Below are 14,063 nucleotides of genomic sequence, written 5' to 3'. Positions count from 1 at the left end.
TTATGCGCAAATATATTATTAATACCACAGGGTTTTAACCACAGTCCAGGATGAAAAATAAAAAAGGAACATCAAAGAAAATATGCTATGGAAAGCCATGGAAATCTGATTTATGGCAGAACCCTTTCCTTATATTGAACTAACCAAACACGAAGGCTTTTGAAAATTAAATATTAACAGCCAGATTGGCAAAACTGTTCCAATTGCTTTAGGAAAAGAGTTGCATACAAAATTGGAAGGGCTTGAGATTTGCCCCTATTTTGATGCCTGATGCATAACTAGAGAACTTTGTGGGGCTGCTAGCTTCTTGGGTAATGAAGATCCATTGTCCTTAAAGACAATTAGTTGTTTACCAACATATGGTGCAGAACAATTCTCATGCCAAAACAAACGCCTAAGCAACAGCAAAATAATGTAGATTTGTGTCATTTACACGTGCAGCTGGCTCCCATCCAAAACTTACTATCACTGCCTGACCATATTTCAAAGGAACAGTAACCACGTAGACGATCAGCAATATTTGTCACTTTTCCATTAAACTTCATGATAAATTATCAGCAGCACGTAATCACGCTTTGGTGTCTCATTATGTCATGAAAGCAGAGAGACAAGAGAGACAAACTCCAATGTAATCCGACCCTTGGACCTCGTGTTAATGACAAAGTGTTCAGGATATTTCCTTAGCAACATAAGCAAGCCGTACCATGGTTTCCCCTTGGATTCAGGACCAGGCCAATCCTCAGATGTGAGATATCTTCTTACTCGACTATGATGCCAGACATTAGCATACTTATCCAACAACTGAACAATATAACAATAGGGTAAGGAATACTCTGAACAAAACCAGATATGTGTTTGTGTGTGTGTGTGGATTCGAACACCCAATCCAACACCAATACTCACCATCAATCAATGGAAGGAAAACAACCTAATAAAGGGCAACCATAAAAATAAACAATGGACTGTAGATTAGTAAAGAGAATAAACAGAACACACAAGTATTGTTTTTCTCCAAAAGTCCACCTTAAAGCCCCACCAGGGTTACTAGCCATGATGCCCGTGCTACAGAACAACATGTAAGGTTATGATAAAAAAAAAAAAAGTCACTAGTAAGGATGTAAATGAGCCGAGCTGTTCATGAACAACTCGGGCTCAGCTTGTATTAGTACACTGGGAGTATATATTAGATGCAGCTGACAAGATTAAGAAAAAGATCAAGAAAATCCTGAAAGCAAAAGCTAGAAAGGCACAGGTGGGTATCCATCCAATGATAGCGAGTTGAAAAGGAAAGCCTTGAGGTCTTTCCATGGTCCTTTTCTACTATTTTCAAAAGCTTGGTAATTTCTTTCCCTCTAGATGCACCATATCAAACGAATCAAGGTCATTTTCAACAAGATCTTGCTGTAATGACTATCAAGCCTTCCTATCCAGCATGCTAACAGATCAACCACCTGTCTAAACATAACCTATGTTAGCCCAAATAGATTAAGCACAACTTGCCATAAGGTGCTAGCAACCTCACAGTGAAGTAAAGGATGATCCAAAGATTTCCTACTCCGCCGCACATACAGCACTATTCTATCACCATAACATGTCTCTTCCTTAAATAATCTATGGTAAAGATCTTCCATAGTGCAGCCATCCAAACAAGGATAGCTTCTAAGGCAGCCTTACTCCTCCAAATGGTCTTCCAAGAAAAAGTAAGGCTATTATGGGGAAGTAGGGCATTATGGTATGACTACCCCAAACACCCATCTCTTAGATATATGCTCCCATCAATGCATTGGAACCATCCCGTCTCCATCCGCAAGCATACAGCCGAGCATAAAAATAGGTGAAGTAATCCATTTCCCAATCTGGTGCCACACCACTAAACTCCACTTCCCATTGAAAAGAGCCATTGGAGAGCTATAAGTTCTTTTTGACCAATAAACAAAATTTTATTGAGCATATAATAGACACGAGCTATAAGTTGATATTTTTATTGAGCATCAACATAAAATTTTATTGCACTACACCACTAAACTCCACTTCTCATTGAAAAGGGCCATTTGAGAGCTATAATTTTTTTTTTTTTATCGATAAACAAAATTTTATTAAGCATAAAATAGACAAAGGCCCGAGTACAATTGGCTTGAACTTAAGTTGACATGAGCTTAGATAATATTTTTTATGATAAGGAACCCTGGAGACTGTGCAAACCCCAACATGTCTTTTACCCAGTTAAACCTTGAACCCGTGTAAAGCACCCACATCACAAGCTTAGTTAATATTAGGCAAACTTGGTCAATGTTTGGCGAGTTTAGTTAATATTAGACGAGCCTTGTTCTAATAGGGGTACCATTTTTTTCCCCATGGGAATCAAAACTTACTAGGAACTGTTAAAATCCAAGCTTATTGTTGCAAAACACTTGAGAATCTGGGATGCCTATGAGTCAAACCACCTTATAAAGCCATCTGATCGTCAGACACCTAAATTTCCGCCTTAAATAATGAACATTGATAAGGTAGTACCCAAGTGCTCAGATTTGGCAGCCAAACCTATAACAACAGTCAGATAAGATGAGAAGTAAGCCCACACTTCAGACCAGGTAATCAAATCATAAAATCTGAACCTTGCAGGAATTACTCCATGATGTGAGAGCTGCAGGCATGAAAAATACAGGAAATATTTTGCAAAGTTCATGTAGTGTCTTGCAGCGGAAAATACACAAGGTAGCACTGTTTAAAAGATGCAAGGCATGGGTTTCAAGAGCGCAGTGTCTGTTTGCACTTATCATTTCTGGAAAAGTAGTATTAAAACCTCAGCACATACAAAAAGCATAATTGCATTATACTAAACTTTGACAGCCTAACAAGTATGAAACACTTCTCCAGCAAAACTTCTTAAAGCAAATTTAAGAGAATGCTACCCATCAGGGTGCAGTAGTCAAAGGAACCAGAGTGTACAGACATCCTGGGTTCGATTATGTACTAGGAGTTCCCCTAGATTACCTGATACACGGTTCTAGCAACTGTGTATCCAGGGTTCACTCCTAAATGGTGGGTCCAAACAGCCTTGCCTTGGTGAGGTTCCACATCATTGAAAAAAATAGAAGAATGTTATCTTCCATACCTAACACTTTGCAATATGAAAAATGAGGCATACCACCTAAAATGGAGGTGCAGAGAAGGGTTCAGTTTTCAAAATGAACTCTAGTGACAAAGCAAGCATACATCTGAAGAAGAATGTTATGTCAGCTTATTATAAAAAAATGATGTTGTGTCAGCTTAAAACCAGAACATTGCTCTACTGCAAGTTCCTCAATAAGTTTCCCACCGCCACACTGATGAACAACTTTATAAGGCACTTAGTGGAACCTGAAGCCAGAAGCATGTAAATCAGTTTATATTATAACTGACTCTAGATAGGTATCAGATGGCTTTTAATGAACTTTAAAGATTATTTCAGTTACTCAGCCAGTTTATCAAAACCCAAGGTACAGGCCATAAGTGCCTTCGGCACTTCATGCAAAAGAAATTGAAGGTATGACCATATCCAAGACCCTAATCCAGTATCTCGACTTGTGACTTTATACAAGCAAGAATTAACAGAGAAAGGTCAGAAAAAACTGACCACTGTGTGAAGTTTCTCCATAGGCATCCATTCTCCAGGACCACAAATATCTGAGAGCGCAGTAGCTACCGTTGATACTACATCCTTTTCTTCCAACTGCAAAAGTTGATGATTGTCAGCTTCTCGATCAACCCTTAATCTTCCCTCTGCTTTCTTCTCTGGAGGAATTGGAGACAACCCATACCAATAAAAGAGTATTAGGTAGGCACATGTTACATCAAAACATATACATCCATTTGGAATTAAGAAGTGAAACAAAGAAAAGAGATGAACGATCAAAGCAACTATGTGATAGTTCAACTTGAGAAGGCAAGATATAAAAAAATTTCGGATCATTTTCAAGTTGTATTGTGCATACAAAAATATCTAATCCCAAAAAAACTGAATCAACGTAGATAATATGCCTTACCTTAATTTTAAACTAAGAAGATTTGTTAATACTTCTCAGATTCTGTGATAAAAAGGGTGTCGGACAGTTCTATGTACTACAGCTGAAAATAACCAGCTATAAGTCCTAGCCAAAATTATCAGCATGGCAACCATGAGTTCAGAAGAGGTTGAGACAAACAAAAAATCAGGCTTGCGTTATAGTTGGTTAGACACTGAGAACTGATCCTTCTTGTCCAAGATCAAAACCCCCGATGATAAGAAAGAATAACATAAAAAATGGCCTCAAGATCTGGTTGGGTTAAAAATGGCATAAAGTACACTTAAATTAATGAATGGTAAAAATGTAATCCACCAAACAAGAGAACATAAGGAAACCCTAATCATGAAAACCTTTTTTCTTTATCAGTAAACAAAGAATTTATTGCTGAAATTGATACTCATAACCCAAGTACACGGGATATATACAAGAGCGACACCTACGCATTAGTGACTATTGATACAAGAAATTCATGGATCCTAATCATGAAAACCTTAGTGAAGAGAACGTATGAGAACCTTTGAATGGTAAATCCTAATCAGGAGTTCTTAATGATATATATATTTTTTTATAAGTAAGAAGTTTTATTAATCCACGTAAATAGGCAATGCCCGAGTACACAGGAAGTATATAAGAAAATAGCCTAATTACAAACTACTCGCTACAAAAAGTAGCATAAAAGTCATTAAAGCTCGCTCCGTTCAATACTATAGATGAAGCCCAAAGCAACAATGTGTGATAGAAAAAGGCCCTAAAACCATCCGGAGAGCGTTTCCTATTTTCCAAACATTGACCATTTCTTTCAATCCATGTACACCACATTAAACATAGAGGCACCATCTTCCAAACAGCTGTAACATGACGGTGGCCCCAAATCCCTCTCCAACATGACAATAAATTCATCACCCTCCTAGGCATAACCCATGCGATGCCGAGCCTAGTGAAGATATCATCCCATAAAGCCTTGACTACTTCGCAATGGAGAAGCAGGTGGTCTGCTGAATCACTGCTATGTTTACACAAGAAGCACCAATCTGTTAAGTAGAGGCCACGCTTTTTCAGCTTGTCTATAGTTATAATTTCCCATGGGATGCCAACCAGCCAAAGAAAGCAACTTTGAGGGGAGCATTACTCCTCCAAATGATCTTCCAAGGGAAGGCATTAGAGGCGTGAACTGTCAATACCTAGTAATAAGAGAGCGGACTGAAAATTTCTTGTTCCCTGTGCGTGTCCATAGTAGTCTGTCCTCCCTTCCTGCTTGCACTTTCAGCGCATATAAAACATTGTAAAAGTCAGCAATGTCGTCCACCTCCTAATCCTGTACAGCTCTAGAAAAATTCACGGACCAATGAATAGAATCAACAGAGATGCTCATATTATCAGCCACAGAAGCATCTTTATCTGACGCAATCCCATAAAGAGAGGGGAAAGCGTTTTTCAAGGCCATATCACCACACCAAATATCATGCCAAAACCTGATTCGTGTGGCCCTTTCCACCTCAAGTCTGAAATTACCGAGTATATCTTCCCATCCATTCCGAATGAGTTTCCAAACACCCACTCCGTAGGCCCCTCTTACTACATTAGAGCACCAATCGCCCCCCAAATGCTCCCGTATTTAATATCAATAATGCTCCTCCAAAGAGCGTCCCCTTCCTGATGGTACCGCCATAGCCACTTTCCAAGAAGAGCCTTGTTGAAGGTTCTCAATTTTCTAACCCCCAATCCACCACAAGACAAATGGGTGCAGACTTTATCCCATTTAATTAAATGGAATTTTTTCTCATCTTCTAGCCCTCCCCACAAGAAGTAACGGTAAATCTTCTCCAGTCTATTTGCCACCCCTACAGGCAAAGGAAACAAAGATAAAAAGTACGTTGGAAGATTAGATAATGTGCTCTTAATAAGAGTGGTTCTACCGCCTTCAGACAAGTAAATTATCTTTCAACCCGACAGTTTGCATTCAATTTTCTCAACAATCCCATCCCACGTTGCCTTGGATTTATGAGGAGCCCCCAAAGGAAATCCCAGGTACTTCATAGGCAAGGATGACACCTTGCAGCCCAAGATGGCAGCCACTTCGCTTAAATTATTAACCAAACCAACTGGAACTATTTCAGACTTTGATAAGTTCACTTTAAGCCCGGAGACAGCTTCAAAACAAAGAAGGAGAGCTCTCAAGGAGAGAATCTGGTTGGGATCCGGGTCATAGAAAATCAACGTATCATCAGCGAAAAGGAGGTGAGCGACTAATATGCTACCATGCGAGGAACCACCCACTGAGAAGCCCAAGATGAAGCCCCTGTCCACCACCCCCTCCAACATTCTACTTAGCACATCCATCATAAGAATGAATAACAAGGGGTATAAGGGATCCTCTTGTCTCAAACCCCGAGAATTATTGAAGAAGCCTTCGGGAGTGCCATTGATCAAAATGAGAATTTGACAGTTGTGACCAAACGCCTTCTTTCCTCGAAGCCATGCCTGCCAAGAATATACAAGAAATCCCAATTCACGTGATCAAACGCCTTCTCCATATCCAATTTACACAAAATACCTGGGGTGCCGTCTCTAACTCTATTCTCCAAGCATTCATTAGCAATAAGAACAGTCTAGAATTTGTCTTCCTTTAATGAAAGCGTTTTGTGACTTCGAGATGATCTTCCCCATAACTTCGCTTAGTCGCTTAGCAAGAACTTTTGAGATGATCTTGTAGACCCAATATACCAAACTTATGGGACGGAAATCTTGCACCTCCACCGACTTTGCCCTTTTTGGGGTAAGGGCAATGAAAGTGGAGTTAAGACTTCTCTCAAATCTCATTAAAGAGTGAAGTTCGAGAAAAACCTTCATGAAATCCTCCTTGACAATGTCCCAACAAGTTTGAAAGAACGTCATTGTGAAGCCATCTGGGCATGGTGCTTTGTCTTTATCCATCCCTTTAAGCACGCTAAGCACCTCGTCCTCTTCAAAGGACCTCTCCAACCAAGCTGCACTTGATTGATCAATTGAATCGAAAATGAGTCCGTCTATTTTAGGCCTCCATTGATATTGCTCCGTTAACAGCTTGTCGTAAAAGTGGAAAATGTAGTTCTTGATAGCAACTCTATCCGTCAAAACCCTACCTTTCGAATGAAGGATCTCAATGGTATTGTTTCTACAATGGGAGTTAGCAACTCTATGGAAAAACTTTGTGCTCTTGTCCCCTTTCTTCAACCAAAAGGCTCAAGATTTTTGTCTCCAAGAGATCTCCTCCATAAGAGTATTTTTTCCAGCTCAGCTACTACAATCATTTTCCTTGCCTTATCATCCGCCGAAAGATCCCCATCCACTTCTTTATCATAAAATTGTTGTAGCTCTTGAAATAAAGGAAGCCGCTAGTCGTTAATGTTCCCAAAGACTTCCCAATTCCATTTTCTTAGATCATTTTTCAAAGCTTTAAGCTTCCCCGCCAAAACAAAACTAGGGGTGGCCATGAGTTGATAAAAGGCCCACCACAATCTAACTTTCCCCATCGACCTTCAACCACATGTTCTCAAATTTAAAATATCTCCATCCCCCGTGAAGACCCCCGCAATCTAATAAGAGGGTGAAGTGGTCAGAGCAAAGCCTAGAGAGCTTTTTTGGCAAAGGTTGGGGCAGTGGACCTCCCAGGAGGGAGAGACAATGAACCTGTCCAACCTAGATCAGGCCCTCCCGTTAGACCAAGTGAAATCTCCCCCCGCCAAAGGTCGATCTACCCAGTCCAGCCCAAAAATAAGTGTTGAAAAGTCAGCCGTGGCTGTACCCATGCTAGAGTCTCCTGATCTTTCACTCGGGAACCGAGTAACGTTGAAATCTCCTCCAATACACCATGGGATATCCCACCAACAAAACAAACAAGCGATCTCATCCCAAAGGAGTTGTCTTTTGCTGTCAACATTTGACCCGTAAACTCCTAAGAACCCCCAACCAAAACCATCTTCTACATTTGAGAAAGAGCAAGCTATCGAAAATTCACCAATGAAATCCTCCACCAAATTAACTACTCACTTATCCCACAACACTAAAATGCCCCCTGAAGCAATCTTGGAGACAAGCATGGTCCATCCCATGTAGGAGCAATTCCACAAGCTTCTTATTAATTGCCTGTTGATAGACTCTTCAACTTAGTCTCCTGCAAACAAATCACATTGCCTTCCATTCCCATGATAAATTCTTCACTCTAAGACGCTTGCTCGGGTCATTCAGTCCCCGAACATTCCATGAAAGGATCTTGGGCTTCATGAAACGCCGAGGTTCACCCTATCATTGTGTCTCCCCCTACTCGCACTTCCTTCCCTTGCATCATAGTTTATGGAGCAAGCAAGCCTCTTAAGCTTCCTATCTTTTTTAGCGGCATATTTGGCAAGAAGTAGCTGCCCTACTTCTATGGCAGTGAGAAAAGCTTTAAACTGGTCCTCAAACTCTTCGCATGAAATCCGGATGCAATGACAAAGTTCATCTACCTTTTGTAAAACCCAATTAGATTGTATGCCAGCCCATGAAGGCGCCGGTGGCAACAAGCATAAAGGACTAGGTACGTCTCCTGAATCCCCCCAGCTCCATGTCAACTCCAAACTCCTTGCAAACTAATTGTAATCAGACCCAAGTGAAGATTCAACATCCGTGAGAACCCCATCAATCGATGACTCATCATCCCCTTTTGCCACTGTGCACAGAACCCTTGAAGGGGTCTCTAGTTCACAGAATGTTGGATGAAGGCCTTGGGCCCTAAAGAGAAACTCTGAGGGCTGAGAGGGACCAGATTTAAGCAAAGGGTCGTCATAACCTTCAAACCGAGGTAGCCTGGTGGAGGACGACACCTCCTCGCATAAATTTCTCTCATTTGAGATCGGGAACGGCACCAAACTTCTAGCCAAGACCAGAGTCTCTCAGGCCCAAGAGTACCCCTTGGCTCTCTAGACAAAATGGATGGGCCTAATGGGCTCAACCCAGCCCATCCTACCAACAGCCGCTTAGGCCCCCTTTGAACAAACTGTGGGCTCGCAGGCCCTTTCAAGTTCTGGCCCAGTCCAGGTAACTCCTTTGCCAGGGCCTTCAAATTCACAGACCCTCCCTTTCACGTCCATTACCAAGCTTAGGCCTACATCCACTTTATTCATCAATACTGAAACTTCCTTTATACCTCAGACAACTGTGCTCTGATAGCCCACAAAATACCTTCCACTTCCCCCAACTTCGTACGCTGGACAAAGGACACCCCACTACCCACAAAGCAACGAGAGTCACCTTCAATGCTAGTCTCTAGGGCTATAAATGAACCAATCTGTTCGATAGCCCGCTCGGTTAAACTCGAATCGAACTTGACTCGTGAAAAAAAAAAAAAACTCATTCGTGAAAGCAGATACCTGCTCGAATTGTAAATGACACATACCCGACAAAACTCGACTCGGCTAAGGCTCGCTCGTTTATGCTCAAGTCGACTCGTTAGCTTGACTCAATTAAAACTCATTCATATATTGATAAATATATACATACACCTATGTATATACACACACACACATATATATATGTAGTAACTAATAATATAAGCATACCACTTTTATAATTAAATATATAATATGTAATATAATTACTTATGTCTATATAGTGAATATACTTCATAAGTATATTTTATAATTTGTATAATAATTAGTAGATAAAATTTAATAATTTCATATATTAGTATGTGAGAACCATATATGAAATAGATATATGCTATCATATTAAGTGTATGTATTAATAATATATGTAGACATATAATATATTGTTATTTTGGATAAATATCAACTAGTTAGATATTAATTACTTATAAATTTTTTAAAATTTTATAATTCAATAGAGGTTTTACTTGTTAGTTGTATAAATTCAATATTAGATTTTTTATTTATTTTATTAATTATTAAATCTTATTCAAAAAAAAAAAAAATACACAGTTCGAGCTTGAGCTTGGCTCGACTCGAACTCGTTTGTGGGACGAGCTCGAAATCGAGCTGGAGTTGAGCACTTAGCTTATCGAGCCAAGCTTGAACGAAGAATAGAAAAAAATCTCAAGCTCGAATATTTTGAGTCGAGCCGAGCTCGGCAAGTCAAAGACCGGCTCAGGTAAGCTCGATTACAACCCTACTGGTCTCCTTGCCTATTGACGCCATGGCAAAGCTGCCCCCTAACAGAGAGTTTGCCGGTGACTTCAAAACAGAGGTGTAAGAAACACTATTTGGGGGAGGCTTCTCTGTTTCTAGCCTATAACCAGCCACCCCACCTCGACGTAGACCACCCTCTGTAAGCACCCCCGCGAGACCAGCCACCTTCTTGAGGTGGTAAGCGAAACCCTCTATTGTTACTGTGACGTTGAAGAATGAGGACTCCGTTACCCACCCTCAACTTTTTGAAAAACCCATCGCTCCGTCGAGAGACAAGAGCTTCCTCAACCATCCTTGCCACCCATGACGTTAAGGTCCCATTAATGAAGAGAAATAGAGCCTTTTTTTTTTTCCTCTCAGTGATACAAAAACTGTTACCAGCCACCTTCGAGAAGATGAAGGTTTTAGATTACACCATAAAACTCCCATCACCTTCCATCTTCGTAGTTTTGTAAACAGAAACAGGAAAAGGAAGAAAAGAAACAAAAGAGAGAGGAAAGGGAAGGAAGAGAGAATCAACTTGGCGAGAAGCGCTGGAGAAGGGATTACATGCATGCATGAGGACAGAAAAAAGTGTACGGAGAGAAAAAAAAAACTCAAATGGAAGGATATTTTTCAATTTCATATTTTATATGCTATTAACAAAACATGCATTTTGTATGATTATTGACAAGCATGTATAAATAGCCCATCTATGTGTAGCACGAGTAATTCAAAGTATTGATCAATACCAAACATCACCTCACATATATGTCTAATAGACAAGGCTAAATGTGGATGGCCTAGCCAATCATGTGGAGGCAACCAGGTTGTTCAAACTTTGGCCACACGATACCCCATATTGAGTGAATATATGTTGTAAATAGGATCCCGTATTGCTTGTAAGGAAGAAGTTCTTGCTCTTTGTAATGAGTCTAGGGGCTATAATTTGTACCATTGACTATTTCTTTTGGAGTATGACACAAATATGGCTTGGACCTCTCTTTGGGAATAATAAATGGTATTAGAGCCAATCCAAACCAAAATTGCGGGACTTGAGACATGCCAGCTATTATAATCGAATGGCATGACAAGGACATCAGGAATTTAAAGGGGGGGGGGGGAGGGGTGGAGAAAAGCATCGGAACAAATCAGCTCCACTACCAGTGCTAAAGGATGCCGCCAACAAGGATGGAATGCTAACATATTCTCAAGAGGTTAATCAATCCAATGCCATTCCTTGCAGATAATTAGGAGCCGTTAAAAGGTGATTAAAGCACCAGAAAATAGGAGTTGAGGACTACCCTAAATTCCTCGTGCTTCATGTTAGTGTGAGAGAAACATTCTGTATCGATTTGTAATGAACGTAACTTTGAGCCTGAACGTGGTTTATGAGACCATAGTTAATCCAAGCATGAGCTAGCCACAACAGTTAATCAAGAAACTAGTGACATTGACACTAAAGATACAAAGCAACAAAACACGTGTGAGATTTATCATCCAGAGATTGTCATAAATCCTGGAAAAGAATTGAAACATTTAACCAACACGGTTATTTACATGTAGAAAATGCCAGGCAAGGGAATTGAAAATCAACAACCGCAGGCATTTCCATCTAAAACCCTTCAATGTATGTGCAGGCGAAACATATCAAAGATATACGCATACACAAAATATTACTACCCACAACCCCCATAATGAACAGCATGATCCCTTTCTTATAAACAAGATTCTAGAAAGGCGGCACTAACAATAATATCAATGGTGTTGTGTTGGATCTATGGAACAGCAAGGTTCTTGCTGACCCTGCACTCAAGTAGCTACTCCTACGAACGATAAGAATATACTTGGATAAAATTTTTTAAATTAAAAAAGAAAAAAAAAAAGCCGTAAGCTGAAAACATAAACTTGGTTCATAATCCATCCAAACCACATCTTCCAAAAAGTACAAAAGCAAATAGTAAAATACTAGCTAATCAAAAACATATCCAAGAGGAAAGGGAAAAGAAGCCCAAACCAACTAAACCATAACAAATCGTGATGAAAAAGTATCCCAAAACTCCGGCCAAGCCGGTCTTACCGCCCGAACCACCAGCGCTGAAGCCGTACCCCTCAAACCCTTCTCTCCTCAACTTCTTACCACTCCCGGCACCACCACCAATCTCATCCTCATCATCGTACTCCTCCTCGTAGAAGTTCCTCCCTCTCCCCTTCTTTACGGCAGGCGTCGCTGTGGGCCCCGCCAGATGAAAATTACCGTAGTGCGCAGCAGAGGCCCCGGCAGCCGCAGCTGCGCCCACGAAATGCCTGTGGCCGAGAGGCCCGCCGAGGATGCTTCGAACGGGCAGGAGGAAGTAGAACTCCTTGTCTCCGATCTGAAGAAGGTCCTGGGAGTCGAGCTTGACAGGGGGGTTTCCAGGGAGGTGGAGGACGCCCTCGACGAAGCAGCCATTCTTTCCGAGGACCTCGAGTGCGAAGCGGCGGCGGGCAAAGTCGTAGAAGATGCGGGCGTGGTGGCGTGAGATGTTCATGCCACCGCCGAGGCTGGAAAGGTCGACGTCAACGGTCGACTTCTTGGAGTTGCGGCCGAGGATGATAGAGTAAGTCTGCATGTAGTACTCGAAGTCTTCGCCCTGGAGCTTCGCGAACCCGGCCTCCACATCGCCTCCCGTCGTCCCCATTGTTTGCTGTGTCTGCCTATGTCGCTCGGATTCGTCCACAAGCAAATCGATCAAACAAATATCAAAAGAAAAATTCGCCCCGCTATAAAGCACACTCCGCACGCATCAGCCTTTGTAAAATGTCCATTTTACCCTCATCTAAAACACAGTTTTCCTTTCTCACTACTGCTCATCCAAAACCATCCCCTTTCTCCAAAGGCTCACCCACGACGGAAAGCAGCTCCAGAGGCTCAGTCTATGGCATTGAAAGCAATGGAAATACAAAATCATGGACTGATAGAAGATTTATAAACCTGGGTGTTTGAACTCCGTAAGTAATTTTATCGTCTTTGACATAAGTTAGGGCTAAAAGGGTTTCTTGAGCTTTACCTCGATCATCCCAGAAAGGCAGAAAGAGCCATCAGCTGCCTTCAACTCCAAATCTGCAAATTCCTGTTCTAATTGCTGCAGACCAGCAGAGCCCCTAATCTCTTCAACACGTTCTGAGATGGGAGGAGGGAATGAAAACCTGCCAGCAATACCAGATAATAAATAACATCTTCAACAAGTCCATTTTAGCCTGGGTTTCAGAGAAGCAGAACAAAACTTTGTCTTTTAAAGAGAATAAAATGCACGCACCCAAGGTCTGCATATCAATTGTCCTAAATAATGCTAGACACCAATCACTCCAAAATTATTGAACCTCTTATGTTCTTAAACTAACGGTGGTAAACTGTAAACCGAGGTGAACAAGAGAGCATAAATTTTCAGAGGGACGGCGAAATGCACTTTGCCGTAGCACGGATGTTTCATAGAAGAACACCGAAAAGAATTTCTGTTTTGAGAGAGAGAGAGAGCGCACTGTGTGAGGTTTTTTTTTTTTTTTTTTTTTTTAATATAAATAGTCCATGTCATATGAAGTGCGGTGTGTTTAATATAAAAACAAACGAGTAATGTTAGAGAGAATTTATTATAGTAGTGCATACTTTACATTCATTACATGACTACTTTTAATTCTTTATTTTTTTATTTTAAACTTGAGAGATGTGTAGTCTAGATGATGTCACATCATGTGTGCAAAATGGTTGCTCCCAACAGTGGCTTCTATCTATATTTATTCAAAATAAAAATTCTATTCATCATCATTTTCACACATCATATACCATATTTTTTTATCAAATGTGTGACATATGGATGATGTGTAGAAAAATTCAATA

General features: G+C 40.8%; 1 protein-coding gene and 1 long non-coding RNA gene across 2 annotated transcripts; both read right to left on the bottom strand.

Moving 5' to 3' along the window:
- Positions 1–166: 166 nt before the first annotated feature.
- On the bottom strand, positions 167–13,704 carry LOC121246585 (FHA domain-containing protein FHA2-like). Its single transcript, XM_041144764.1, has 3 exons — positions 12,267–13,704; positions 3,617–3,774; positions 167–801 (listed from the first exon to the last, which is right to left on the bottom strand). Exons 1-3 carry the CDS (start codon positions 12,865–12,867, stop codon positions 592–594), a joined length of 969 nt encoding a protein of 322 aa, XP_041000698.1. The 5' UTR covers positions 12,868–13,704; the 3' UTR covers positions 167–591.
- On the bottom strand, positions 4,011–10,393 carry LOC121246586. Its single transcript, XR_005937145.1, has 2 exons — positions 10,192–10,393; positions 4,011–9,327 (listed from the first exon to the last, which is right to left on the bottom strand). It is a non-coding gene; the product is annotated as an uncharacterized LOC121246586 (long non-coding RNA).
- Positions 13,705–14,063: the final 359 nt, after the last annotated feature.

This window comes from Juglans microcarpa x Juglans regia, chromosome 1S (assembly GCF_004785595.1).
Source record: "Juglans microcarpa x Juglans regia isolate MS1-56 chromosome 1S, Jm3101_v1.0, whole genome shotgun sequence".
NCBI lineage: Eukaryota > Viridiplantae > Streptophyta > Magnoliopsida > Fagales > Juglandaceae > Juglans > Juglans microcarpa x Juglans regia.
This window is presented reverse-complemented; position numbering and strand designations above follow the sequence as displayed.

What these genes read in the sequence shown, in the direction of transcription:
- LOC121246585 (XM_041144764.1), bottom strand. Translation starts at nt 12,867, where the DNA reads ATGGGGACGACGGGAGGCGATGTGGAGGCCGGGTTCGCGAAGCTCCAG. An exon ending in CAGCGCTGGTGGTTCGGGCG is followed by an intron (nt 3,775 to 12,266) that starts GTAAGACCGGCT and finishes CAATTCCTCCAG; the next exon opens with AGAAGAAAGCAGAGGGAAGA. An exon ending in TGGAGAAACTTCACACAGTG is followed by an intron (nt 802 to 3,616) that starts GTCAGTTTTTTC and finishes TATATTGTTCAG; the next exon opens with TTGTTGGATAAGTATGCTAA.